Genomic DNA, 27826 nt, shown 5'->3' with positions numbered 1-27826 from the left:
GGGTGGATGACTCACAGCGTGCCTTTCCTAAAGTGGTGAGCGCCTGCCTCTCACTCTTTCCATCTGTAGTCCCTTCTCAGTTGCCCTGGTTCCTTTTCTGTCTAATGTTTACTTTGTTTCTGTCAAAAACTTCTCCACTAAGTCTTTCATTTTTGGTATGAGGCGCATGAACCGGACCCTCCTGCTATCTCTTCTCACCGGATGCCATCAGGCTCTGGAGGACACCGGTATGGACTTCAGTGAACGGCAAATCAACATGACAACATCCAGTACCACGGCGAGTCCTCTGTCCGGCACCGGTCCAGCGTCCACCATCTCAAGTTCCAGGGAGACTTATGACAATGCTTACTTTTACATCCTGTTCGTCATGATCTTCTACTCCCTCCTTGCCATGACACTCTTCAAGTGCTTAGGCAGCGACGAGGAGCAAAAGGACCCCTCTGAGGAGTTCATGAGTACACAGAAATTCAACACAGGCCGCATGGTGGACACGTTTAACTTTGAAGAGGAGAGCTGCTTGTGAGCCACAGGCTTTCTAAGCAGAAGGAGGGAGGGTAAGAACTGCATGGGGGGGGGGGAATGTTTTGACAGTCACTAAGCCAGAAAAACGTCAGTGCCGACTACTCAGGCAAGACCTGCTAGTGATTTCGCCAAAAAACCTGTAGTAAGTTCATTTTCCTCCCTCTCCCCCTTTCCATCTGACAATCAGAAATCTCACGCAAACAGGCAGGCCGGAGGAGACGGCTGCCTCTGATGATCTGAGAGAAGGGTGGAAACATGGAGAAGTGTGGGTCAATGGCAGGCCGGAATCTCCTCCTGTGAGGCCCAATCAGGATCAATAACACCAGGGCCTTCGACATGCACACACCACAGGGAACCAGGGATAACTCGGGCCGACTGATGGTGTGGACAACATGGACACTGTGTATGTGTGTGTATTTTCCATTCTCTGAATTCAGTTTAACGCAATTGAACATACACTGAAAGATTCGATAAGGGTTATACATTATTTTTGCATTTATAAGCATTTATTTTAAGACTGAATTTAATTAATGAATGGATAAAGTGTATATTTAAATCAGGGCATATAGTAAGGTTTTGTGGTGTAATTTCACTTGAAAGTGTATACAGCATACATGTTGTGCGGACAAAATATAAATGCATGCAAACAATGTTCCTGAATAAAATGAATAAAGTGACATCTCACTCTCTCACATTGGTCCTAATTAGAGCTAAAAGGCCCCACATGAGCGACATTCCTCTGCCATTACATTGTAACTGATCTTCGGGAGACTGGACGCGCAGCTACAGGGCCGCTGCAACCTCCCGGTGACCCCACATGATCTAAGTTTACCAAGCTGTGGAGAAACGTGAACCCCGAGACTCACTCTGCGGAATTAACTTCAATTGCGGATCGCGGAGAGGCGCTTTACAGGGAACACCCGCTTCTGATTTGCGCCGCACGTCGATAACGTGAGCTGGTATTGCGGCGGAGACAGGAGAGGACGCTTCAGGTTAGCGGATCGACAGCTGAGCAGGTACGGTGTGATCGCGCAGATGCACGTGGAAGGAAGAAAGAGAGTAAGACAGGAACGCCTTTGAATTTTTTTGTTGTTGCATTAAATTAAAACATCCGGAGTCAAAATGTGGGTCTGGACTGACAATGCTGGTCTAATTTGAACTATCCGCTCCTAGAGGTTATGCCGGTCCCCGAGGCCACGTGGACCTGTTTCTTCTTCTTCCCTCATAATTAAATCTTTGTCTCATCCTCCCCTTGAAGTGCCGGGGTCACCACGTGTAGATCCTACCCAGCCAAACAACACTTGCCTTGAAGTTTTGGGGCGAGCTTCTCAAAACACTTAACTCTGACCAGATAGTGCTGACTGAATAACGGGGAGCTGTGAGTGGGAAATGATCGTTTATTGTTTAACAAACGATCATATTCCTTTAAGTCTGTTCTTGCCGTGCACAGCCACACACAGCCCCGTACCCGGAGGAAACTCCTTATTATAAGCGTTAAGATAATGGGAAAATAATGTTTACATTTTTTTTCTTTATTTTCTTAATTTGACACATTTTTATTTTATATATAGACTTTTGTTGGAGGAATTAATGAAGTTGATTTAATTTTGTGAGAGGCTGTTGCATCTTTATGATCACGATGATCATTCAGAATTCGAGGCCATTATATTAACATATATGCAATGCATTTGGGATTTAGCCAGTAGAAACTCGAGTACACTTTCGTGCACAAGACTCGCAATATTTTTAAATCACACATTGAAAGCACGTGATATGATGTGAGTAAAACAATATGACAGTATGGAAACTGCAGGAATGTAGGCTGCGATAATAGTAAGTATGCTGACCGCACAGACTCATGACAAAACCTTATTAAGAGCTGCTGTTGGTTAAAAGCTGCATATGAATTAGCCTACATTTAGTTCTAGAGAGGCTGTCTGAATCTGGTCCAAACCTGCCTCAACAGATCAAAAGTACAGGCAAAGACAGAACACTGCACTAAATAATAATTCAGCTGGAAAAATAAAAAAATAGGCCATTTCTCAGATGGGTTTGATGTGTCTCATCTTCAGGAGGCAGAGTTCACAGCTGGAGAGGGGCTCGGGCCTGATACAACTTCCACAGTTACATCTTCATTTTTCTCCTCACGGGTGAAAACAGATACTTTTGAATGCACAACCCTTTTTTGGACATCTTGAAGAGAGAGAAGGGTGCCAAAGATAACGCATGTTACCTTTCAAAACTGTGAATTACATAATTGGGTTACATAAATATCTGTTTCACTGACTGTAGCTGAGCTGACGGTGGTCCAGAAGTCCGGCCTTTGGTCGGGCTCTGTGCATATGCCGCCATCTGTTGGTGAAGATGTGACACTACTGGTAGAGTTGTACTATTACTAGCGCCACATGAAACTGCCAACAGCACGACATGTTATTGAGCATGCACAGGTGGCAGCAACAGCTACTGAGAATTAGTTTTGACTCAGACCCTGAGAACAACACTGCATTTCTAGCAGCAAGAATCAATGTATTTCATCAAATGTGAGTTTTGAAAGAGCTGAATAAATAATCTAAATTTCCTATATGTAATAGTGGATACTTTGTACGTTGAAGTCCTGCTGTCATCTTTTCTCATATCTTTTTATACTGTGGTTTTGCTGCCATCTACTGGTGTTGATGTTGCACTGTTTTTTGTTTTACTGGATTCATTTGGCAGTGCAGTGATGAAAGCTGTATTCAAGAAGAAAGGTTTACAACATAGATATGTGTTAAAATAGATTATTTTTTTCTATCTTACCTGTATAAAACTGCAGATCTTTTGTCTCTTTGTAAGCATTGTTATACTGTTAAACTTTGATAAAGTTTGCAGTTACAAATTACAACAATTGTAAGTTGAAGCAGTTTTTTAGTCACCAAGAGGCTTTATTGTTGTTTAGATTCATCACTAAAAACAAGATGGCATGCCATGACACTGATGTATAAATATTGAAGCTTTATTCAAATGTTCAGAATTAAATGCAGTGATGTTTTTCTCATCATTGTAGAGAAGCAGACATATCAGGAGCAGGAAGGACAGTGCGAAGAGCGGCCAACAGTAGCCTACACTCCTGACAGGAACGGTCCCATTGTCTGCCAAAATAAATAAAACCATGGTGTTGTTTGATTTATTTTGATTTTGCCGTGTTTCTTGTCCTGTTTCACTGATTGATAATGAGTCACACCGACAGCCTGTAGACAATGTGTTTTTTACACTTGAGTGTCCCATGACTCGTCTCATGTTGCCTCAAATGTAACCACATTGCAGTGCAGAGCGTTGCCACTAATCAAAGTAGAGAATATCCATAATGATCAGATAGCAATGCATGTTCCATTTGGAGTCACAATGTCACGTGCATGTGCAAGCACCCATGCAATCAGTGCATACTACGGATATTTATGACCTGCAAAATAATATCACCCTTAAATAAATAGTATGGCACTGGCACAGATATGAATATCTAGGTCTAACTCACACAGCTAGTGTTTTGGAGTAAAACGAAATGACACCCGCTCTTAAATGAGTACTGATTAGACTAATCAAGCTGAACACAGTGCATGGGCATTCCCTAATCAAAGAAGGAACAAAGAAGGATATTTTCTAATAGAGCAATCTGATAATTGCCTCAAGCGAGTGAAACAGCGCCTCCGAGTGGTGGTGGTTAATATATGTCAATGCGCCCGTGAAGTCGAGGAAGCCCAGAAAAATAAACATGAAGGGTGTATGCAAAAGAAAGAAAGAAGTAAAACCAACTCTAACTCAGTGGCGGCAAATGACACATTCCTGGAGAAGAGATTAAAGTGACTGTGAAGTAAGGTAGTCGCACCCTGGCATCAGACAACGAAAAGAAAGTTAACATAATTGAACGTTACCTGCTAAATGAGTTAGCTTGTTTTTATGTTTGTTATCCCAGTTAACGTTAGCAGCAATGGAGAGAGGAAACAAGGAGTTAAACAAACATACGACCACCACCACCACCACCACCACCACCACCACCACAACAACAACAACAACAACAACAACAACACGCGCAGTGGGGTAATATGCTGGATACAGAGGAGAATGAGCCTCGACGTCAGATAAAAGTAAGTTCACGACGCTCGTGTCTTTCCCCGATGGTTACACGTGTCTCTGCGGCTTTCTGTGCGTATGTATTTATTTGAACTGAACCTCTGTCTACATTGTTTGCACTCTGAAGCTGTTGCTGATGTGTGCTTGCTAATGTTGTGATATTCTGCACCGTGCCTTGCTTGCATGCCTATGGCGCTTTTGTCTTATTTCATGCACAGTCATCAGGGACACGAGAGCTTCCAAATATGCTGGAATATCCCCAATTTTGCATTTATTTAGTTGTAGCTGTGATTTGTGAGTGAGCCTGTGCAGGAGGCCTGCCAGTTGCTTCTCTTTTTGTGTGCTGCAAAATGAGTCATACGCTTTAATAAGTAATAGGTTATATGCCTGTAGGCTGTTTTTGTATCCCCCGCGCATTGCCTGCATACATGCATGATACTTTTTAATTTGAACATAAACCTTTTTAATCCATCAATGTTTTTAGAATAGTGGTCAGTTGTGATATATGTGTCAGAGTAAAAAAGGTACATAAGAAACATGTACTTTATAAAGAAAACATTTTAAAATCCTCTGATTCTAACTTCTCAAATGTGAATATTTTCTGAACTGTATATCTTTAGGTATTGGATTGTTGGTTGGCTCCTGAACCGCCCCACTGCTAAAATGGGCACTTGGTCTCAGAGTTAATTTAACAGAACCCTGCAGTTTAAATAGGCCAATTAAACTTTTGGCTCATCATTCTCCCTTGAAGTGTGGGAATACCACTTGCAGGCCCGATCCAGCCAAACAGAATTGCCTCGATATCCAGTTAACTCTTAATAGATTTGATGGGATTTTCTTCCCTAAAGCACTGACTCAACAAATGATATTGTTGTTTCTAAGAGTAGTGCAGCCTGTTGTTACAGCATAGCTGCAGCCACACTGATGCTTCCATTGGTTGAAACATCAACATTTTCTCAGGTGGGTTTGATGTGTCTGATGGTCATAGTGCAGACCTCACGATTCTGCTGGAGAAAGGTCTGGGGCAGAAAGAGTGAGGGAGAAGACACTCACTGATTAGGTGAGAGACAGAGGTGTGATTACTGTATATTGTTTTTTTATGAAACTGTAACTGCATGATGTGTATTTTAAAGGTTGTTTACTAACATTAGCCAAAGCTCACACAATTTTCCTCATTATTTGGATAAAACAGTTTTTTTTGGTCAATGGTCACAATTTGGGCATTTGTACAAAGAAAGGTGCCAATAACAATGTATTTTGCCTGTCAAACTATTAAATGCTTAAGTGAAGTTCATAAATCCATGGTGCTGACTGAACCTGAGTCCTTTTTTGTTGTTCAAAAATCCTGATTTGCTCCCATCTGCTGGTGAAAATGGGACGCTACTGGTTTCTGTCAGAAACACAGAGTGAATCTCTAAGGGTCATTGATGGTTCAGACCCTGATGCAAAAAATTAAAGATATCAAACTTTTCAGCTTCAAATTCTCATTTTCAGCAGTGACATAAATAATTAATACATTTTTCAAATGTGCATTTTTTTAATTGTTTCAGCAGAGATCATAATGACCATCCTGCAGCTGTGGAGACTGGAAGCTAAAGTTGTGAGGCCATCTAATGGTGTAGATGTAGTACTGCTGCTTTGTGTCATATACTGACTAAAAAACATGTCGCTGGATCGGGTATTAGTGACAAAACGGCGATCTGATATCGCAGTATTTTAACAATTCAGTATGTTTATATCTATGTATTTATTTGTTTTTACAAAGTGAGAACAGCAATTTCTAGGTCAAGCCTGACAGTGAGGCATACAGCTTAATAATAAATATTGGTGACAGAGCAGTACTATTGGCTGATAGCCAAAGCCAATGTAAAGTTGGATTGGTTTTGCAAGCATACAGGTAGTACTGCTGTTTGTTGTGCAGGGTCCTGGAAAAACAGACTCTGTAGATAATGTTATGCATGCTTACATCCACTGGTGTAGATCTAATACTGTTTGTTGTGCTTGGTGGTGATGTATCAGAGGCTGTGGATGCTAAAGTTTTGCTGATATTTGCAAGCACAGAGGGAGTACTGCTGTGTGCTGTAGTACTCGAGACTGCAAAGATGTTGTGCTTGTGGACTTGCACACACAGCACAGCTGTAAACAAGGTAGAGAACAGTCTGTCTTCAGGTTTGACAAAGGAGATCCCAGCAGACTCTTCCAAATAATAATACTTGTTTATGAATTACAACTTTGTCTTAATTTGTATTTTCTCTCAGTGAAAAGGGGTTAATTGACATTTTTTAACCAATTTTTCTCCACAGTAAGTCTTTTGTTACTGTATAAATAGCAGTTTTACTAATAATTGTGTCACTTAACCTCATCAAGACCGTACAAAATATTTAGGCTACATAAAAACCTTGACATAATTAAGCCTCATTTTTATCTAGATAAGAACAGAATTAGTAATTTGCTATTCTTAGTATCCATGTGAATAATTTTCACACTGACGTCAGTACAATTAGCACTGATAAATTACCTCTCGCCATCATGTAATATTAGGATGTTGTTTAATTTAATTGCTTATAACCTAAACTGAGTTTGTGTGTTGGCTGAAAACAAAATTACAATTAAGCACCCGAGGACAATGACCCGATCCAGCAGGAGCTTTTTATATTTTTTATTTTAAATTTACAGCAGAACTATCTGACTGTATGTCAAGAATGCAGTTGTAGCTACACAAGACTAAAAGACTAGAATAATGGCAACACAAATGTAACCACAGTGCATGTGTATTAGAAAAATGAAGATTCAATAGAAAAACTACCAATGCACTGATATTCCAATACACATTATGAGCAAGTGCAAGCATCATTTTGTATAATCATTTATTGCACATTGAGTGTCTTTCTGACATTAACGGATAGTGATAAATAATCCCATTAAGTCATGCATAATCATTATTTTTTATAAAGCATGTGCACAGCTGTTTGCGTGGCAATGACACAAACAGTAGTCTGATATATTACCACAGAGTTAGATGATATCCTGAATAAGTAAAGATGTTTGAGATTTCTACTTTTTAAAAAATGACTTGAAAGATTCTTGAAACAACGCAACATCCCTGATTGATGTGAGTGCAGTATGGAACGTTAGTTACATGTTGTAACTCCAGATTCTATGGGTATAGGTGTAGCCCTCTAAGAGCTTTCACTATACAAGCAGTTGAAAAAAGTTTCCATCGTCTTGTATTTATTGTCCTTAAGAGCTGGAGGTGAAGAAAGCTGGACAGCATTGCCACTGGTCATGTTTATGCCATGTCATGTTTGGCAGCTTGGGAGAGTATATGTTGTCTAATGAAAAGATTCAATCAGCATTAAATCTGTCTGATTTCTTGTTAACTGCCACAGTGATGTTTCTGCTAGTGGTCAAAGCCTACACAGGGTATTTTTATGTGCCCTGTCTCATCCTTACATCATCTAATATTCACACTCTCCAGCTCTCTCCGAACTCTTCGATGCTCCTGGCCCTGGTACCATCTGGCTTCATCCAGTCATTCCCTTTGGAACCGTCAAAGTTCCCACACAGACCCCCCACCTTCCTTTTATACAAGCGTGGTAGAATGATCTCTGCGAAAACAACATCAACAATACAGTGTTACTTAATTCAGTGTATTATTCTCTCCTAGAGAAAATAACCCATTTGTTGACATGGGATAGAATGATGAGTTGAGATTTGAGGATATTGTTGATGAATCCTACAAATCCCAGGACAACAGTGAATTCTATCGTTTAATGAGGTGAAGATGAGCTACCTGCACTGCTGCGACCATCAAACTCCACTGAGAGGCCAAAGTCGGTCTTCAGGTAGATGCGAGAGGAATGCTTCCAGATGTTTAGACCAGGAGTCGGTGAGGCAGGAGTTTTGGTTTTCCTTCCATCCACCTGGAGGAAGACAGAAGGGGGTTTGAGTCAATGACATTTATCATGTTTAAGTAAATGCTTCTGATCTAGTCCTTCTATGATTGTGTGCAAGGATTCACAAAACATGAATTTTTACCCATACTATCTGTGTGTCTTTAGGGATGGTCAAACTTGTGGTCATTATTAACTTATATTGTACTCAACTTTGCTATTATTGTCTAATTTGAGATGAGGACATAAATCGAACTTCAAGAATTTTCCTTTTTTTGGAACAAAAATATCGGTCTGAGAATATATCAAAATCATGAATATTAACGCACATTGAATAATGTGGGATCATTATTCCTTATTTCATGTGCTGTTGGGGATTTTGAGGGTGATGCACATACAAAATAAAATAAAAAAAGATGCATTCAAATAGTGATTTGGACGTTGATTATCAAAGCTTTAGAGTATTTGGGCCCGCCTTAATTCATAATCATAGGAAACATTTATAAAATATATGCTATAACAATTTTAAAAAGTGTTAGTGCTTGAGTATGCTAAAGCTTGAGTACCAGTGTTCTTCTGCTATTGAATTCAATATACTGTGTGCATGCCTGTGTCAGACTGCTTCTGACTCCTGAGAAAAATCTGTCAATATTGCAACTTTTTTACATGCTCTCTCTTTTTTGTTTGCTTGCTCTCATATACACACACAAACATGTGGAAAGTGCCAATAGGGAAATAACATATGACAGAGCATAATTTAGCGCCTCACTGCTGTCGTAACACCTCACAGAAAAAATGAGAAGGAGCACTGGTTATTTCCCTCAGTGCTTTCACAAATGTCTGTCGGTGGGCAAAATATGAGGATGTTATCCCATGAACCAAATAGTATGTCAGCTGAAAAGGAGCCACAGCAAAATGAGATGGAGGCAGTGTGTTGTTAAAATGCCCTAGATACTTACGACCAGCCTCCGATTCTTCATGAATACCACAGTGTGATCATACACTCTGATCTTAAGCTCTTGTAATTTATGGTGTTCCTTATCCTCATCACTGTCGTCATCATGTTTGCTATCATCATCATCTTCATCATCATCTTCATCATCATCATCTTCATCGTCTTCGTCCCTCACACTGCGGCTGTGGTCTTCTTCACTGCTACTGTCACCGTGATGCTGACTGTCATTGTCATCGTGTACGGTATTGATGCCCTCGATGTAAACATGTGGAAGGTAATTTGGCAGGTTGTTGGTCTGGACCAGCACATACGAGTGCTCACCGTCAAATTCATGCTTCATTTTATCAAATGTTCTGTACTCAGGGTCTCCCCTGATAGTGCACTCTCCGAAGCCTGTGGAGCAACATGTGTAGAGCAATTCATGAATGAGTGAACACGATACACCATGGTTTAGATACATCACAGAGTTAAATGTTGACATTTACAGCACCTGTAGACTGGCAGTAATAATTTTCCTGCTCATTTTGAAGGCAGACAGCATCTCCATCGCACTCATTTTCGTCATCGCAGTCAATCTTCCCCACGCCGTCGTCTTTCTCACATTCACATTTCTGACTGCAGTGATTGGTGTACCACACTTCATTGAACTGTCAAGAAAGAGAGAGTCATCATACTGCCAGGACATCAATGTCCATATGCGCAATTTTGCCAATAATGCTCAGGCCTTCAGAAAGTAGACTGAAGTATTTGACACTATATATGACTTGTGCCATTGATGAAGAGTCATTTTGAAACTCACATGATGTCTGGTGCCATTCCTGTCCACGCATCCACATTGTTGGATAGGCACACAAGCCCTCAGTCCATGCACAAAGCCTTCATCACATACACATCCCCGCACACAACTCTCATTGTCACTGCAGCCTGGTGGGCCATTCAGGTGTTTACAGGTTGGACTGCATGGTGGGACACAAGCGGTGTAATGACTGTTCTCTGGGCAAGAGGGTGCTAGAGAGACAGAGTGGGAGGGACAGAGTTTAATTAGTCATCAATTTATAGTGTCTTAGCATACGGGTGAACTTTTCCATTGGAATCTAACATATGAGGTAGAAAGCACAGTATAGGAAACCCAGTCTTTGTTTTAGATAGAGAAATAAGAACATCTAACTTACTTGGTACGTGTGTAGTTGGTGGTTGTGTTCTGGCTGTTGTTGTAGATTGCGGTGTGGCTGTAGTTGTAGGCTGAGGTCTACCTGTTGTTGAATGTGGTTGATTGGTTGTTGAAGGTTGTGGTCCAGCTGTTGTTGTGGGCTGTGGGATAGCCGTCGTGGGTTGGTGTTTAACTGTGGTTGAAGGTTGTGGTTGAGCTGTGGTTGGTGGTTGTGGTTTAACTGAGGTTTGTAGCTCTGGCTGAGTTTCAGTTGTAGGCTGAGGTCTACCTGTTGTTGAATGTGGTTTATTGGTTGTTGTAGGTTGTGGTCCAGCTGTTGTTGTGGGCTGTGGGATAGCCGTCGTGGGTTGGTGTTTAATTGTGGTTGGAGGTTGTGGTTGAGCTGTGGTTGGACCCACTGTTGCAACTAGATTAAAGGTTGTGAGAACAAGGATTGTTGGTTTAGCTAGGTCTGTTATGATGTGTGTGAACTTAATTGAACGTCAGTAGGAGGACAGAGTTACCTGTACAGTGTCCATGATGAAGTGATACATCATCTATGGCAACATCAGACTGATCGTTGGAACCTATTCGGCCCTCAAATATGATCTAAAATGAAGTACACGTGTTACTAAAGCACAGCATACCTGTTATAGCATACTGATTCATTAAGTCCATTTACACTCATTAACTGTTGCAGGTAGAACACCAATAGTGTTTTGCACTACAAGTGTCTAACATTAGACATGTTTGGAGAAACATTTCACCTGGAAAGCTCCAGTTGTTGTGATGTCCACCTGAGCCAGTTGCCACATATTTCCTTGGTCATTTCTCTTCCAAAAAACAGCATCAGCTAATCTGTTCTGGAGCAGGTAAACATGGAGGCCCATTGTATCTGCTGAGCCATACATATGGTACCAGAACTGCAGACACTGAGGTCCAGAGTCAGAACACTCAGAGCTGATGAGACGAGCTGTGTCTCCATTTGATGCACTGTTGGCTTCGATGTAAAGATAGTGTCCATCTGGTTAAGGACATAAGAGGTAGGTGAGTTAAAGTAATGTACAGCATATTTTAAAGTTTTCTTAGATAATGTTATACAAGGTTTCTGCCAGTGTAGTACAAGTCTGGCGCCCCGTGACAACTTCAGCTTTGGCGCACTTAAGGTGGGCTGACTTTTAAGGTGGACCAGCGTTTGCATTCTAGTGACAAACCACTCCTCCGAGAACAAGTTTTCTGGTGGAAACCCTGTTATAACTTCAAGGCATGTCATGTTGCAGCTAAAACTAGTTGCTAAATGTTGACAATGCAAATGTCTTTATAATACTGAAAGACAAAAACATGATTTCATTCATGAGCAACTTTACTGGTACATCCTAAAGGAAATATATTATCTAGATAAAATACAGTACATCAGTTCAGACAGCCTGCCATTGTGGTTTGACAAGTAAGAACTACTTCAACGACCAACAATTGTTTTTTTTGCTAGTTATAAGTGTGACTGTGGCAGATGTCAAACTTGCGAAGAGTGTGCTGACAGTTCTACCAACTTTGCTGGGCGTCTTTATTTATTATATCTTTAATTACCTCCCGTGGTGTGATCTGAAGAAGGCCCAGTCATCATAGTAGGAGTGGAGCCACTATATCTTGTCCAATCAAAAACATCAGTAAGAAGTTGATTCCACTGACATAGATCTTGTTCAAAATTGCAGTTGAGTTGGCATACTGGGAACAAAAGTCAGACACTAGATTACAGGAAATCACAAAAACTGGATGTAGAAAAAATAAACTGTGAAGGTCCCAAAACCAGCTGTCTAAAAGTGCTGCTGTGGTTAGCACTGTACCTGAGTGTGGTGGTGGTCTATTATCTGGAGCATCAGTAACATTTTCCCCATTAATGAAGTCAGTTTGTGCTTCCACTGTTGGAGGTCTGGTGACATTTGCTGCAGGGGGCTGAGCTGTATTGGGGAGCTGAGCAGTAACATTGACCACAGGAGGCTGTGGAGCTGCAGTGGTTGGCTCTGGGACAATTGGAGGAGTTGTGTTTCCATCAAGTTTAGGAGGACTTGTTGTCACAACACCACTCACATCTGCAACAGTTTCAGAAAGGTTAATACCTGCAAATATTTCAAACATTATCAAGCTACACAGCCTTAAGATAAATGTTTTTTAGGGTTTAGTGGTACTTACCAGAGCATCGGCCACGATAAAGCTTTACATCATCTATTGCCACATCAGACTCTTCGTTGGAGCCTCTACGCCCCTCAATGATGATCTTAAGTTAGGGGGGAAAATATTTGTTAAGATCTCTCTTATAGTTAATATTTTATCATTACAACATAATTGACTAACGATCTTTAAATCATCTAATCATCAGTGCCTGGTGGAAGGTGTCTAACCTGGAAAGCTCCAGTTGTTGTGATGTCCACCTGTGCCAGTTGCCACATATTTCCTTGGTCATTTCTTTTCCACCAAACAGCATCGGCTAATCTGTCCTGGAACAAGTAGACATGGAGGCCCATTGTATCTGCTGAGCCATACATATGGTACCAGAACTGCAGACACTGAGGTCCAGAGTCAGAACACTCAGAGCTGATGAGACGAGCTGTGTCTCCATTTGATGCACTGTTGGCTTCGATGTAAAGATAGTGTCCATCTGGTTAAGGACATAAGAGGTAGGTGAGTTAAAGTAATGTACAGCATATTTTAAAGTTTTCTTAGATAATGTTATACAAGGTTTCTGCCAGTGTAGTACAAGTCTGGCGCCCCGTGACAACTTCAGCTTCGGCGCACTTAAGGTGGGCTGACTTTTAAGGTGGACCAGCGTTTGCATTCTAGTGACAAACCACTCCTCCGAGAACAAGTTTTCTGGTGGAAACCCTGTTATAACTTCAAGGCATGTCATGTTGCAGCTAAAACTGGTTGCTAAATGTTGACAATGCAAATGTCTTTATAATAGTGAAAGACAAAAAAATGATTTCATTCATGAGCAACTTTACTGGTACATCCTAAAGGAAATATATTATCTAGATAAAATACAGTACATCAGTTCAGACAGCCTGCCATTGTGGTTTGACAAGTAAGAACTACTTCAACGACCAACAATTGTTTTTTTTGCTAGTTATAAGTGTGACTGTGGCAGATGTCAAACTTGCGAAGAGTGTGCTGACAGTTCTACCAACTTTGCTGGGCGTCTTTATTTATTATATCTTTAATTACCTCCCGTGGTGTGATCTGAAGAAGGCCCAGTCATCATAGTAGGAGTGGAGCCACTATATCTTGTCCAATCAAAAACATCAGTAAGAAGTTGATTCCACTGACATAGATCTTGTTCAAAATTGCAGTTGAGTTGGCATACTGGGAACAAAAGTCAGACACTAGATTACAGGAAATCACAAAAACTGGATGTAGAAAAAATAAACTGTGAAGGTCCCAAAACCAGCTGTCTAAAAGTGCTGCTCTGGTTAGCACTGTACCTGAGTGTGGTGGTGGTCTATTATCTGGAGCATCAGTAACATTTTCCCCATTAATGAAGTCAGTTTGTGCTTCCACTGTTGGAGGTCTGGTGACATTTGCTGCAGGGGGCTGAGCTGTATTGGGGAGCTGAGCAGTAACATTGACCACAGGAGGCTGTGGAGCTGCAGTGGTTGGCTCTGGGACAATTGGAGGAGTTGTGTTTCCATCAAGTTTAGGAGGACTTGTTGTCACAACACCACTCACATCTGCAACAGTTTCAGAAAGGTTAATACCTGCAAATATTTCAAACATTATCAAGCTACACAGCCTTAAGATAAATGTTTTTTAGGGTTTAGTGGTACTTACCAGAGCATCGGCCACGATAAAGCTTTACATCATCTATTGCCACATCAGACTCTTCGTTGGAGCCTCTACGCCCCTCAATGATGATCTTAAGTTAGGGGGGAAAATATTTGTTAAGATCTCTCTTATAGTTAATATTTTATCATTACAACATAATTGACTAACGATCTTTAAATCATCTAATCATCAGTGTCTGGTGGAAGGTGTCTAACCTGGAAAGCTCCAGTTGTTGTGATGTCCACCTGTGCCAGTTGCCACATATTTCCTTGGTCATTTCTTTTCCACCAAACAGCATTGGCTAATCTGTCCTGGAACAAGTAGACATGGAGGCCCATTGTATCTGCTGAGCCGTACATATGGTACCAGAACTGCAGACACTGTGGTCCAGAGTCAGAACACTCAGAGCTGATGAGACGAGCTGTGTCTCCATTTGATGCGCTGTTGGCTTCGATGTAAAGATAGTGTCCATCTGGGTAAGGACATAAGAGGTAGGTGAGTTAAAGTAATGTACAGCATATTTTAAAGTTTTTTTAGATAATGTTATACAAGGTTTCTGCCAGTGTAGTACAAGTCTGGCGCCCCGTGACAACTTCAGCTTCGGCGCACTTAAGGTGGGCTGACTTTTAAGGTGGACCAGCGTTTGCATTCTAGTGACAAACCACTCCTCCGAGAACAAGTTTTCTGGTGGAAACCCTGTTATAACTTCAAGGCATGTCATGTTGCAGCTAAAACTGGTTGCTAAATGTTGACAATGCAAATGTCTTTATAATAGTGAAAGACAAAAAAATGATTTCATTCATGAGCAACTTTACTGGTACATCCTAAAGGAAATATATTATCTAGATAAAATACAGTACATCAGTTCAGACAGCCTGCCATTGTGGTTTGACAAGTAAGAACTACTTCAACGACCAACAATTGTTTTTTTTGCTAGTTATAAGTGTGACTGTGGCAGATGTCAAACTTGCGAAGAGTGTGCTGACAGTTCTACCAACTTTGCTGGGCGTCTTTATTTATTATATCTTTAATTACCTCCCGTGGTGTGATCTGAAGAAGGCCCAGTCATCATAGTAGGAGTGGAGCCACTATATCTTGTCCAATCAAAAACATCAGTAAGAAGTTGATTCCACTGACATAGATCTTGTTCAAAATTGCAGTTGAGTTGGCATACTGGGAACAAAAGTCAGACACTAGATTACAGGAAATCACAAAAACTGGATGTAGAAAAAATAAACTGTGAAGGTCCCAAAACCAGCTGTCTAAAAGTGCTGCTCTGGTTAGCACTGTACCTGAGTGTGGTGGTGGTCTATTATCTGGAGCATCAGTAACATTTTCCCCATTAATGAAGTCAGTTTGTGCTTCCACTGTTGGAGGTCTGGTGACATTTGCTGCAGGGGGCTGAGCTGTATTGGGGAGCTGAGCAGTAACATTGACCACAGGAGGCTGTGGAGCTGCAGTGGTTGGCTCTGGGACAATTGGAGGAGTTGTGTTTCCATCAAGTTTAGGAGGACTTGTTGTCACAACACCACTCACATCTGCAACAGTTTCAGAAAGGTTAATACCTGCAAATATTTCAAACATTATCAAGCTACACAGCCTTAAGATAAATGTTTTTTAGGGTTTAGTGGTACTTACCAGAGCATCGGCCACGATAAAGCTTTACATCATCTATTGCCACATCAGACTCTTCGTTGGAGCCTCTACGCCCCTCAATGATGATCTTAAGTTAGGGGGGAAAATATTTGTTAAGATCTCTCTTATAGTTAATATTTTATCATTACAACATAATTGACTAACGATCTTTAAATCATCTAATCATCAGTGTCTGGTGGAAGGTGTCTAACCTGGAAAGCTCCAGTTGTTGTGATGTCCACCTGTGCCAGTTGCCACATATTTCCTTGGTCATTTCTTTTCCACCAAACAGCATTGGCTAATCTGTCCTGGAACAAGTAGACATGGAGGCCCATTGTATCTGCTGAGCCGTACATATGGTACCAGAACTGCAGACACTGTGGTCCAGAGTCAGAACACTCAGAGCTGATGAGACGAGCTGTGTCTCCATTTGATGCGCTGTTGGCTTCGATGTAAAGATAGTGTCCATCTGGGTAAGGACATAAGAGGTAGGTGAGTTAAAGTAATGTACAGCATATTTTAAAGTTTTTTTAGATAATGTTATACAAGGTTTCTGCCAGTGTAGTACAAGTCTGGCGCCCCGTGACAACTTCAGCTTCGGCGCACTTAAGGTGGGCTGACTTTTAAGGTGGACCAGCGTTTGCATTCTAGTGACAAACCACTCCTCCGAGAACAAGTTTTCTGGTGGAAACCCTGTTATAACTTCAAGGCATGTCATGTTGCAGCTAAAACTGGTTGCTAAATGTTGACAATGCAAATGTCTTTATAATAGTGAAAGACAAAAAAATGATTTCATTCATGAGCAACTTTACTGGTACATCCTAAAGGAAATATATTATCTAGATAAAATACAGTACATCAGTTCAGACAGCCTGCCATTGTGGTTTGACAAGTAAGAACTACTTCAACGACCAACAATTGTTTTTTTTGCTAGTTATAAGTGTGACTGTGGCAGATGTCAAACTTGCGAAGAGTGTGCTGACAGTTCTACCAACTTTGCTGGGCGTCTTTATTTATTATATCTTTAATTACCTCCCGTGGTGTGATCTGAAGAAGGCCCAGTCATCATAGTAGGAGTGGAGCCACTATATCTTGTCCAATCAAAAACATCAGTAAGAAGTTGATTCCACTGACATAGATCTTGTTCAAAATTGCAGTTGAGTTGGCATACTGGGAACAAAAGTCAGACACTAGATTACAGGAAATCACAAAAACTGGATGTAGAAAAAATAAACTGTGAAGGTCCCAAAACCAGCTGTCTAAAAGTGCTGCTCTGGTTAGCACTGTACCTGAGTGTGGTGGTGGTCTATTATCTGGAGCATCAGTAACATTTTCCCCATTAATGAAGTCAGTTTGTGCTTCCACTGTTGGAGGTCTGGTGACATTTGCTGCAGGGGGCTGAGCTGTATTGGGGAGCTGAGCAGTAACATTGACCACAGGAGGCTGTGGAGCTGCAGTGGTTGGCTCTGGGACAATTGGAGGAGTTGTGTTTCCATCAAGTTTAGGAGGACTTGTTGTCACAACACCACTCACATCTGCAACAGTTTCAGAAAGGTTAATACCTGCAAATATTTCAAACATTATCAAGCTACACAGCCTTAAGATAAATGTTTTTTAGGGTTTAGTGGTACTTACCAGAGCATCGGCCACGATGAAGCTTTACATCATCTATTGCCACATCAGACTCTTCGTTGGAGCCTCTACGCCCCTCAATGATGATCTTAAGTTAGGGGGGAAAATATTTGTTAAGATCTCTCTTATAGTTAATATTTTATCATTACAACATAATTGACTAACGATCTTTAAATCATCTAATCATCAGTGTCTGGTGGAAGGTGTCTAACCTGGAAAGCTCCAGTTGTTGTGATGTCCACCTGTGCCAGTTGCCACATATTTCCTTGGTCATTTCTTTTCCACCAAACAGCATTGGCTAATCTGTCCTGGAACAAGTAGACATGGAGGCCCATTGTATCTGCTGAGCCATACATATGGTACCAGAACTGCAGACACTGTGGTCCAGAGTCAGAACACTCAGAGCTGATGAGACGAGCTGTGTCTCCATTTGATGCGCTGTTGGCTTCGATGTAAAGATAGTGTCCATCTGGGTAAGGACATAAGAGGTAGGTGAGTTAAAGTAATGTACAGCATATTTTAAAGTTTTTTTAGATAATGTTATACAAGGTTTCTGCCAGTGTAGTACAAGTCTGGCGCCCCGTGACAACTTCAGCTTCGGCGCACTTAAGGTGGGCTGACTTTTAAGGTGGACCAGCGTTTGCATTCTAGTGACAAACCACTCCTCCGAGAACAAGTTTTCTGGTGGAAACCCTGTTATAACTTCAAGGCATGTCATGTTGCAGCTAAAACTGGTTGCTAAATGTTGACAATGCAAATGTCTTTATAATAGTGAAAGACAAAAAAATGATTTCATTCATGAGCAACTTTACTGGTACATCCTAAAGGAAATATATTATCTAGATAAAATACAGTACATCAGTTCAGACAGCCTGCCATTGTGGTTTGACAAGTAAGAACTACTTCAACGACCAACAATTGTTTTTTTTGCTAGTTATAAGTGTGACTGTGGCAGATGTCAAACTTGCGAAGAGTGTGCTGACAGTTCTACCAACTTTGCTGGGCGTCTTTATTTATTATATCTTTAATTACCTCCCGTGGTGTGATCTGAAGAAGGCCCAGTCATCATAGTAGGAGTGGAGCCACTATATCTTGTCCAATCAAAAACATCAGTAAGAAGTTGATTCCACTGACATAGATCTTGTTCAAAATTGCAGTTGAGTTGGCATACTGGGAACAAAAGTCAGACACTAGATTACAGGAAATCACAAAAACTGGATGTAGAAAAAATAAACTGTGAAGGTCCCAAAACCAGCTGTCTAAAAGTGCTGCTGTGGTTAGCACTGTACCTGAGTGTGGTGGTGGTCTGTTATCTGGAGCATCAGTAACATTTTCCCCATTAATGAAGTCAGTTTGTGCTTCCACTGTTGGAGGTCTGGTGACATTTTCTGCAGGGGGCTGAGCTGTATTGGGGAGCTGAGCAGTAACATTGACCACAGGAGGCTGTGGAGCTGCAGTGGTTGGCTCTGGGACAATTGGAGGAGTTGTGTTTCCATCAAGTTTAGGAGGACTTGTTGTCACAACACCACTCACATCTGCAACAGTTTCAGAAAGGTTAATACCTGCAAATATTTCAAACATTATCAAGCTACAGAGCCTTAAGATAAATGTTTTTTAGGGTTTAGTGGTACTTACCAGAGCATCGGCCACGATAAAGCTTTACATCATCTATTGCCACATCAGACTCTTCGTTGGAGCCTCTACGCCCCTCAATGATGATCTTAAGTTAGGGGGGGAAAATATTTGTTAAGATCTCTCTTATAGTTAATATTTTATCATTACAACATAATTGACTAACGATCTTTAAATCATCTAATCATCAGTGCCTGGTGGAAGGTGTCTAACCTGGAAAGCTCCAGTTGTTGTGATGTCCACCTGAGCCAGTTGCCACATATTTCCTTGGTCATTTCTCTTCCAAAAAACAGCATCAGCTAATCTGTTCTGGAGCAGGTAAACATGGAGGCCCATTGTATCTGCTGAGCCATACATATGGTACCAGAACTGCAGACACTGAGGTCCAGAGTCAGAACACTCAGAGCTGATGAGACGAGCTGTGTCTCCATGTGTCACACTGCTGGCCTCAATGTAAAGATAGTGACCATCTAGAAAACAGAAATAAAATGACACAAATTGTCAATACACTTTATATTGTGAGATATAGATTTTCCTTCCCTCTGTAAATTATTTGTCACCATTTAGAATATTAGAGAAAGAGTATATTACCACCAGTGTGACCAGCAGATGGCCCAGTCATCAAGGTTGGGGTGGAACCACTTTGCCATGTCCAGTCAAAAGCATCCGTCACCATCTGATTCCAGCTACAAAGGTTGCTGTTGAAGCTACAGTCTATTTTGCAGACTAAAAGGGAAACATTTGCAAACATGAACTAAATGTTGAGGCCCTTGTGCAACTTCCTAAAAATTTAGACAATCTTTAACTTGAGTTACCATGAGAAATTGCACTAGTCACTTGACATAAATGTTAATTTGTAACCACACTTCAGCTTTTTGATGGAGAAACAAGTGGCCCATAAAATATAGCTTCCTGTGCACTTACTTGGGAGTGAGGGGAGGACTTTCGCAGTTGTGGATGGAGTCTCAGTTCCACGGATCAGGCCAGGGAAGCTACCTAAAGAACGTCATTATTGATGTTGTTTAAACCATGAGATATCTGTTATGGCCATGATTTATTGATTTATTTGCACCATTGGATTATATTATTATATCATTAATCAAATTTAGAATGTTTTGTTCTTCTTTTTAGTTAGAGGTGAATGTACCTGAGCATGAGCCAAAGTGGATGGAAATGTCATCGATGGCCACATCTGATAGAGCATTAGATCCTCGAATTCCCTCAACTATGATCTGAAAGAGGTAGTAGTAAAGTATAAAGTTTCTTTGTATATAATAAGGTCATCTTTTATATTTATATTTATATATATATATATATATTGTCTTCATATAGTGTCAGACGTACTTGGAATGGACCAGACACTTCAATGTCAACAATTCCTGCATGCCATTCTGGTCCCTGGTTGTTCATCATGACCCAGAGCTTGGTAGCTTTATTGTCTTTCAGCAGGTAGATATTAAGGGCCATGGCTGTGGCTGAACCATACATATGGTACCAGAAGTTCAGGCAGAGTGGGCCATTATAATGGCACATTGAGCTCCACAGACGAGCTGAATCTCCATGGGATACATTATTTCCCTCAATATACATGTAGAAACCAGCTGGAGAAAGTTGAAAAATAGCACATTAAACATGAATGATGAAATGCCAATGCAACAACACAACATATGTGATAGTGTAGCCTGACATTGGGTGTACCTCCAGTAGTGTGGTCTTGGTTTGGTCCAGTTAAGCTTGATGGGGTGGGTCCTGAATGTCTTTTCCAATCAAAACTGTCCTGTACGAGTTGCTCCCACCCACACAGATTTGTTTCAAAGTCACAGTTTATGGGACAGACTATGAAAAATCATATAAACACAATGGAAATGATAAGTATTATGAGCTGTATTATGCCACTGATAATACAAACCAGTTACAGATAAACCTTTTCCAACCCTGAGTGCCCTTACGAGTCTGATCTGATGTTGTAGAGGGAGGAGTTGGACGTGTTGGAAGAGTTGCAGTGGTTGGGGGGTCAGCTGAAATGGGGACAATGACAAAAGAAAAAGCCAAACAAACAAACAAAAAAAAAAAAAAGGAAATGAGTTCACCATTTTAGCCTTTTTGGCACCCTAGGAGATATATTGAGTTAGGCAACCCCATCAGATAACCATGTGCTTTCTAAAACTTTGCTTATATGTTGGAATGCTAATAGTTAACTGGTTAACCATTAACCAACAAAAAATGTTTTGACCGATTAATGCTATCCGGTAAACAAGAAATATAAAAAAGAAAAGCTGAGCAAAGAAAATTCACATTCCTACTTATATCAATGACGAATCACTGAAACAAAACAATGATTGGCTCAGGCAGGGCTCTAGGTAGTTGCCTAGTTTGTTGATGCAATGGGCATGTGTCATAATCTAAACAATGAAAAACAGCAGCTAGAGTTGCACCAATTGATCATAAGCCCATTGAAACCGGATGGTTTCAATTGGCTTGACAGTTTGATGGTGGCACACAACGGCGCAGAGAGTAATGTCACAGTCACAAACACCCACACAAGATGTCGTCGGTGTGGAAGTTCTTATGTGCGGGTGAAGAAGACATAAACCTTGCAATTTGTCTGAACTGCAAGCCATGGGTGCCGTGGAAGAAAAAGCTTAAAAAAACTAACTTCATCAGACACTCAGTAAAAAAGGGATATTGGGCAAAGGTAAATTATAACCCCATCATGATGTGTTCAAATGTACTCTTGTAAAACCTGATGTTTTTACAGCAATAGATGTTATGACCTTTAGTGCCAATAGATCAACACATTTTATTCTGTAAAAACATTCTATTAATTTAGTCATAACAAAATATCACACATATTTACAGAGTAGCCACACAGTCATCATCATCATCATCATCATCATCTCCATGTCTGACTCAAACACTCACCACAGGCTGTGTTTGTCTGCCAGTGGGGCAGCTCCACTCCTGCAACCTGGCATGCTGCTGCGTAGGACTTGAGAGATTCACATAGGGTGTGTTGGTCACCATTGGTGGCGCAGTAGTCATACACACAACTATTGAGGTAGATGTTTGGGTGAATGAGTTCATGGCAGGATTTGAAGGCGTCCCCTAGTAAGGTGAAACACTCATTGTAGGCTTCATCCTCCTCATCATCATCACAGAGTCTGGGATCATTTGGATGGGAAATACAACTGGAGGAAAAAGTTTAGACAATGAAATAAACATCTAGACATTTGAATGTATTGTTTCACTTCAGAATAAAACATAATAAGGTTTATTAATGTGTAATAATCTATGCATTAATACTTAATTATTTATTGATCAAATGGTTTTAAAAGCATAAATGAAAATAAATGTTTACCAGGTTGTGCCAAATGCTATCATCAGTATGCTAACATGCTCGCATTGATAATGCTAACATGCTGATGTTTAGCAGGTATAATGTTATCCTTTATAGTAGAATAGCTTACTCATTATTGCCTGGCACCTTCCAGCTTTCACCAAACTCAAATGGCCCAGTAGCATTTTGGCCTCCTGGTGCTATGAAGTCATCGTCCTGGCGTTCAGAGTAGGTGCCACACAGCCCACACAGTTCATACTTGTAGCGCTCATCCACCTGAAGGAAGAGTCTGTTCCGTGCATCTATCATCATTCTGAGGCCAAAGGTTGTCTCCAGGATAATATAGTTTTTCTTCAGGTAGACCCATACTGAGCCGTATGTACCATTGGTGGAATAGGGGAGTTGGACAGGGCTATTATTCACCTTTAAAAGAGGACAATCCCAGACGACAAACAAGTTACTTCCCCCAATGACCCGACACAGAGTAATAACTGACCCCTATAAACATGGGTGTTCTGATACTAAGGTCATTAGCCTCAGTCATTAATGAATTACAGTAGATAATACAGAACAATAACACTCTGGATCCAATAAACTGGCCACTTTCAGGTGACTAATTTGTATGAACTGGAACATGTGCAAAACAGCCTCTGATTCACATGCTATAAAAGAGGTGAGATTGTTTGATATGTCGTGTAACTACAAGAGTTTTCATGCTTACATAGACCTCTCCACTCTGATTCAGGGTGAGGTTTAGATCATCAACCTGAAGAGCCACAGCTTCAAGCTTGGATCGGGTGAAGTTCTGAAGGGCGGAGTGCATGTTGTGTCCAATCACAGTGAACTGGACTGAGCTTTCTTCTGAGCACGTGGTAGTCAGCGTGTAACTGCAGCCCCCTTGAAAGTCATATGCCATCCCGTCAAAGGTGATATAGTGTGGATCACCATACACGCTGCAGGTGGCAGGTTTGAAAGGAAAGCAGCCTTTCACCCCACCCTTGACCTTGCAAACCTCGTTGTCTGCGCATTGCATTGAGGTGCATTGCATGTCATTATTGCCCATGCACTGACACCGTTGCTCACACTCTCCCTTCGAGAACGTTGCTCCTTTCTGCAGGCAAAAGGGAGTTGTGTTATACATTTCAGCGCTGTGGAAGTGAAGAGGTGAATATAAAATTGTTATCCGCTCATCGAACTCACTTACCTCATAGTGATTTCCATTGTACCAGCACCCACAGTCCTCTGCTGGGACACACTTTCCCCCACTGAGCTTTAAGCCGGAGTCGCACTCGCATCTTTCCTCACAGCTTTCACAGGAGCCGACTATATCCAAACTGGAGCATACTTCCGGACAGCCATCGGCACATGAGTTATAGTGGCTGTTCTCACCACACTGTAGGGCTGAGAGGAGTGCAAGAGAAGGGTGGAAAGATCAAAGGGCATGAACTTACCTGTAATTGTATTATTACATTCATCATTTGCCACTATTTTCCATATTTTAATGACATTGGGCAAAGAAATAAAAGCAGGAAGCAATAAAGCTACATACGGCAGAATGTAGAGTTCCTCCATATGGGTATGGAGATTCCAGCCTCCTGGCAGATATTAGCGTACACCTGTAATGCCTCACATAGTACCGCTGGGTCACCGTGGGCAGAGCACATGCCGACCACACAGCCCCTGAAGTAGCTCTCTGCCCCCAGAACTGATAGGCAGCCAGCAAAGGGCCCAGTGCTAGAGAGGAGGCCTCCACAGTACAGCTCACTGGCATACTCGGCTATCTCCAGTGGGTCACACTGATGAGGTAATAGAATGGTTTCACAGGAGGAGATGGCTTGCCCAGATTGCCAGCTCTCAGCCAAAGCTGTAGCATCTTGGGCAGTCGTTCCATCGGGCTTTCTGAAGTCGTCTCCTCTGACGTGGTTATAGTTTCCGCACAAGCCACAGACTTTGTCAGAGTAAGTGGACGGCAGATTGACATGGATGGCACCAGCGTTGTCGAATGAGACCGAAAGACCAAAACTGGTGCCCAGTTCAACAGCAGCGGGGTTGCTCTTGATGTTGACAGTGCCACTGCCGAGTCTCAGTGGAAGCTTCTTCCAGACCCCATTAACCTGAAGAACAGTGTCAGTTTTAGACATCCTTACTGACTGTCATCCGCAACATGGATTTACTGTACAAGACAGTATGCACAAAAGCAGCACTCTGGAGATAGTTATATCTTTGGGAATTGATAAGGCAGATAAGTCCAGGACATTATGATAAAAAAATACTCATTGTCGACACTCAATGTGGGTTGTCAATCGGATAAACAGCTTAGCTGAGTAAACTGAACATAAACCAGTGTCAAAAATGTGTTAAAGACAGCATGGTTGTGGTTTCTAAAGCAGAATCTAAAAAAACTTCTTATTTGGACGTTTATGCTCAGAACTATTGTTGTATAAACACAAGAGAAAACTAGCCTCCCTTTGTAATAGACCATGATATTTTAGAATTTTTCATATAATGTATTGGCAGATATTATAGGCATCAGAAATGGATCGCTGTCTTCCTAAATTTCTATCCCCTTTTTAGAGTGACTCACCACAACCCGGTGTGTCTGCCTTTTCAGCAGGGTCACTCTGAAGTTCCCTATGTCCACAATGACCTGCTGAACAGTCGGCAGAGATGAGTTCCAGTTGTGCTCATTGACCACTTCCACAGTGAACATGGGCATGGCCTCAGAGGCTGAGCAGGTCTTAGCCAGCGTGTAGGTGCAGGGTGCCATGAAGCGGAGCACCTCTCCATCAAAAGTGCTGCAGTCTGTGTGACTGTGTATGGTGCAAGTCCCAGAGGCGGAAATCCCACTGGATCCTCCTATTTGAGGACCGCAGATTTGGCCCTTAGGGCACTGAGAGGGAAAGCAAGAAAGCTGGCCACCAGGACAGAGGCAGCGGGTGGACTCATCTGTCCATAACTCTGTGTCAGATTCACACTGGGGTCCTGTGGGGAATGTGACTGAGTAAACTATCACTTAGGAATGGCTATTAATAACTGATTAGTAACACTGATTTTGTGAAATATTACATTTTGCAGTTTCCCTGATAAGTGTTACGACAGTAATGATATTTAATTGAACGAATTGTTCTTAATATAGTAAAAGAAGAGCAAACAAATATTTACCACATGAGCCTCTCCTTACACCCATCTGGTTAAATGTGAACTGTCCCTCCATGGACACTGCTTCGACTACGACCTGATGTAAAAGCAGATTATCGATTTGAATATAAACAATGTTATATTTTAATTCCCCAATACAGTTTAATTATAGGTATGTGGTTGTTGTCTATTTTACCCGAGTCCCTGGTTTGATGACGTCCAAGGGAACAAACACTTGTCTCCAAGCATCCCTGGGAAGGGCAGGCAAGGTCCAGATTTCTGTGAGACCAATGCTGCTCTTCAGCAGAGCACGAAGTTCTGTCCCATTAGTTGCAGCTGGGGATAAGTACCAAAACTCTAGACAGGCCTCGCCCTCCAGCCTCAGTGGGCCACTCTCTAAAACAGTCCCTACGCCATCGTCTGTAGGTGAAAAGAACAGTAAGAAATTGTAATACACTAAATGCTTTCATCCACATAATAAAAAGCGACCAAAGTCATTTTTTAAATGGGTCCAATGTAACACTTTTGGTACAAATTCAATGACAATGACCACCCCGCTTCTTTTTAAATCACACAATATAAACGGTGAAATATATTTTTAACTACGCAGGTTAGGAATGAGCTTTTATGTTGCATCATAATTTTAATCACATCAGAAATAGCAAACCATTCCCTCTTCTTTGTTATTGCAGTAAAACAAGAAGCACATCTGTTGTGGTGCAATCATCGTAAAATGCAAAATTGCCGTTTAAAGTGTTTTGTGCTAAATTTAAGCCTTTAGTGCAGGCCCTCTACTTCAATTGCCCCTGGGAGAGCATCAGACTATAAAACATTATTAGCCTGCCTCAGATCAGTTTGTGATACGCGGCGAGGCACAGCCTGTCTGTAGATTAAAACAGAACTGTGGACCGATGTTCCAAATCCCCTCCGAAGGGTTGGGACAAAATTAAAGTTTACTACAATCAAGTTATCTCTTGGTGTCAAAGCGAAATCTATCTGAACTGTACTGTAACCTATCTTGATGACTTTAAAAAAACACATTTGGCTTTCAATTTTATTATTAGATTTAATTAATGAAATCAATTGCTGTGATGTTATGCATTAATCTTCTGTACCTGATTGTTGGTTCCAGTCACAAATCAGATGGTTGTGTCTGTCGTAGAAACACTGTGTAACATATTCTATGAAAGGAAAAAATAATGGGTTAAATATTGTATTATGTACAGTATGCATGTATCTCTGTCTGTTTATGTCTGTTTATTTAATCCTTGTTGTTGTGAAACATTTGTATTCAAGAAATTGTAGTGCTTATGGAGTATCTACAAGTCTTAGTAATTGTGAAACGTCATACCTGAATTTGTCCTCCAATCTGGTAAAGTAACTAATGAAAAGTCAATTTCCGCCCTGAAATAGGAAAACAATGATTCCTTTTATTTTTTGCCAATAATTGATAAAACATCTTATTGCCCTAAAAACAAAACGATGATTCCAGATTCACATTATGAAATAAATATCATCAGTATAACAATATTTCAAGTAACACATCAGCTAAAATTTGACAGTTGAAAGCTGAATTATCTTGACACCCACCTGCACTGAGTCCCTGTCTGAGTTACAAAGAGTAGAGTCACTGTGACTAACAAATTTGTGGGGATGCCTCCAAGCATGGCTGATCCTTTAACGGCAGCGTCTCAGCTCCTCTCCCGTCTCTAATACTCTCTCTGTTTGATGAGTTGAAGAATGAACGATGAGCAGTAACTGTTGTGCCCCTGTGTGGAAACGCAGCTTATGTGACCCTTTAACTGCTAGCACACAGAGGTGTTGGCCCTATTGAGTCCTCCTCAGAACAGAAGGCGTGTTTTTAAGCATTAAAGGCCACGTCCACCCCCCACCTCAGCAGGTAACCTCAGCAGTGGGTGGAGAGCGAGGACTGGTGGACAGGAAGACAATAAGGGGTTGGACTGTGGCGTAGGAATATTCCAAGAGTGACATCAGCAGCTGACACAGTT

General features: G+C 41.3%; 1 protein-coding gene and 1 long non-coding RNA gene across 5 annotated transcripts; one reads left to right on the top strand and one right to left on the bottom strand.

Annotated features, from left to right (window-relative positions):
• The first annotated feature begins 29 nt into the window (after positions 1–29).
• On the top strand, positions 30–3678 carry LOC137892851 (uncharacterized). Of its 2 annotated transcripts, none has more exons than XR_011105430.1 (3): positions 30–554; positions 710–1538; positions 3566–3678. It is a non-coding gene; the product is annotated as an uncharacterized lncRNA (long non-coding RNA). The 2 variants fall into 2 exon arrangements; XR_011105429.1 differs by having other exon boundaries at positions 710–1581.
• A 3704-nt stretch (positions 3679–7382) lies between these two features.
• Positions 7383–27562, bottom strand: wu:fb63a08 (uncharacterized). 3 transcript variants are annotated; one of them, XM_068738105.1, is made up of 46 exons: positions 27408–27562; positions 27169–27221; positions 26933–26998; positions 26014–26237; positions 25842–25914; positions 25264–25661; positions 24229–24793; positions 23884–24080; positions 23401–23790; positions 22810–23102; positions 22265–22530; positions 21292–21360; positions 21041–21178; positions 20687–20943; positions 20490–20574; positions 20267–20338; positions 19934–20068; positions 19556–19812; positions 19346–19430; positions 19000–19245; positions 18743–18880; positions 17923–18179; positions 17714–17798; positions 17368–17613; positions 17111–17248; positions 16291–16547; positions 16082–16166; positions 15736–15981; positions 15479–15616; positions 14659–14915; positions 14450–14534; positions 14104–14349; positions 13847–13984; positions 13027–13283; positions 12818–12902; positions 12472–12717; positions 12215–12352; positions 11395–11651; positions 11152–11236; positions 10917–11054; positions 10650–10820; positions 10277–10485; positions 9968–10124; positions 9482–9870; positions 8423–8552; positions 7383–8237 (listed from the first exon to the last, which is right to left on the bottom strand). In XM_068738105.1, the coding sequence occupies exons 1-46, from the start codon at positions 27482–27484 to the stop codon at positions 8095–8097; spliced, it is 8667 nt and encodes a 2888-aa protein (XP_068594206.1). In that variant the 5' UTR covers positions 27485–27562; the 3' UTR covers positions 7383–8094. The 3 variants fall into 3 exon arrangements, with proteins under 3 accessions (XP_068594206.1, XP_068594203.1, XP_068594204.1); XM_068738102.1 differs by having other exon boundaries at positions 10650–11054; positions 27408–27559; XM_068738103.1 differs by lacking the exon at positions 21292–21360 and having other exon boundaries at positions 10650–11054; positions 27408–27559.
• Between the last annotated feature and the right edge of the window lie 264 nt (positions 27563–27826).

This window comes from Cebidichthys violaceus, unplaced genomic scaffold (genome assembly GCF_023349555.1).
Source record: "Cebidichthys violaceus isolate CVI_PGR_0920_01 unplaced genomic scaffold, fCebVio1.0.p SCAF_8, whole genome shotgun sequence".
Taxonomy (NCBI): Eukaryota; Metazoa; Chordata; class Actinopteri; order Perciformes; family Stichaeidae; genus Cebidichthys; species Cebidichthys violaceus.
Note: the sequence above shows the minus strand (reverse complement) of the source record. Positions and strands in the feature narration are given on the sequence as shown.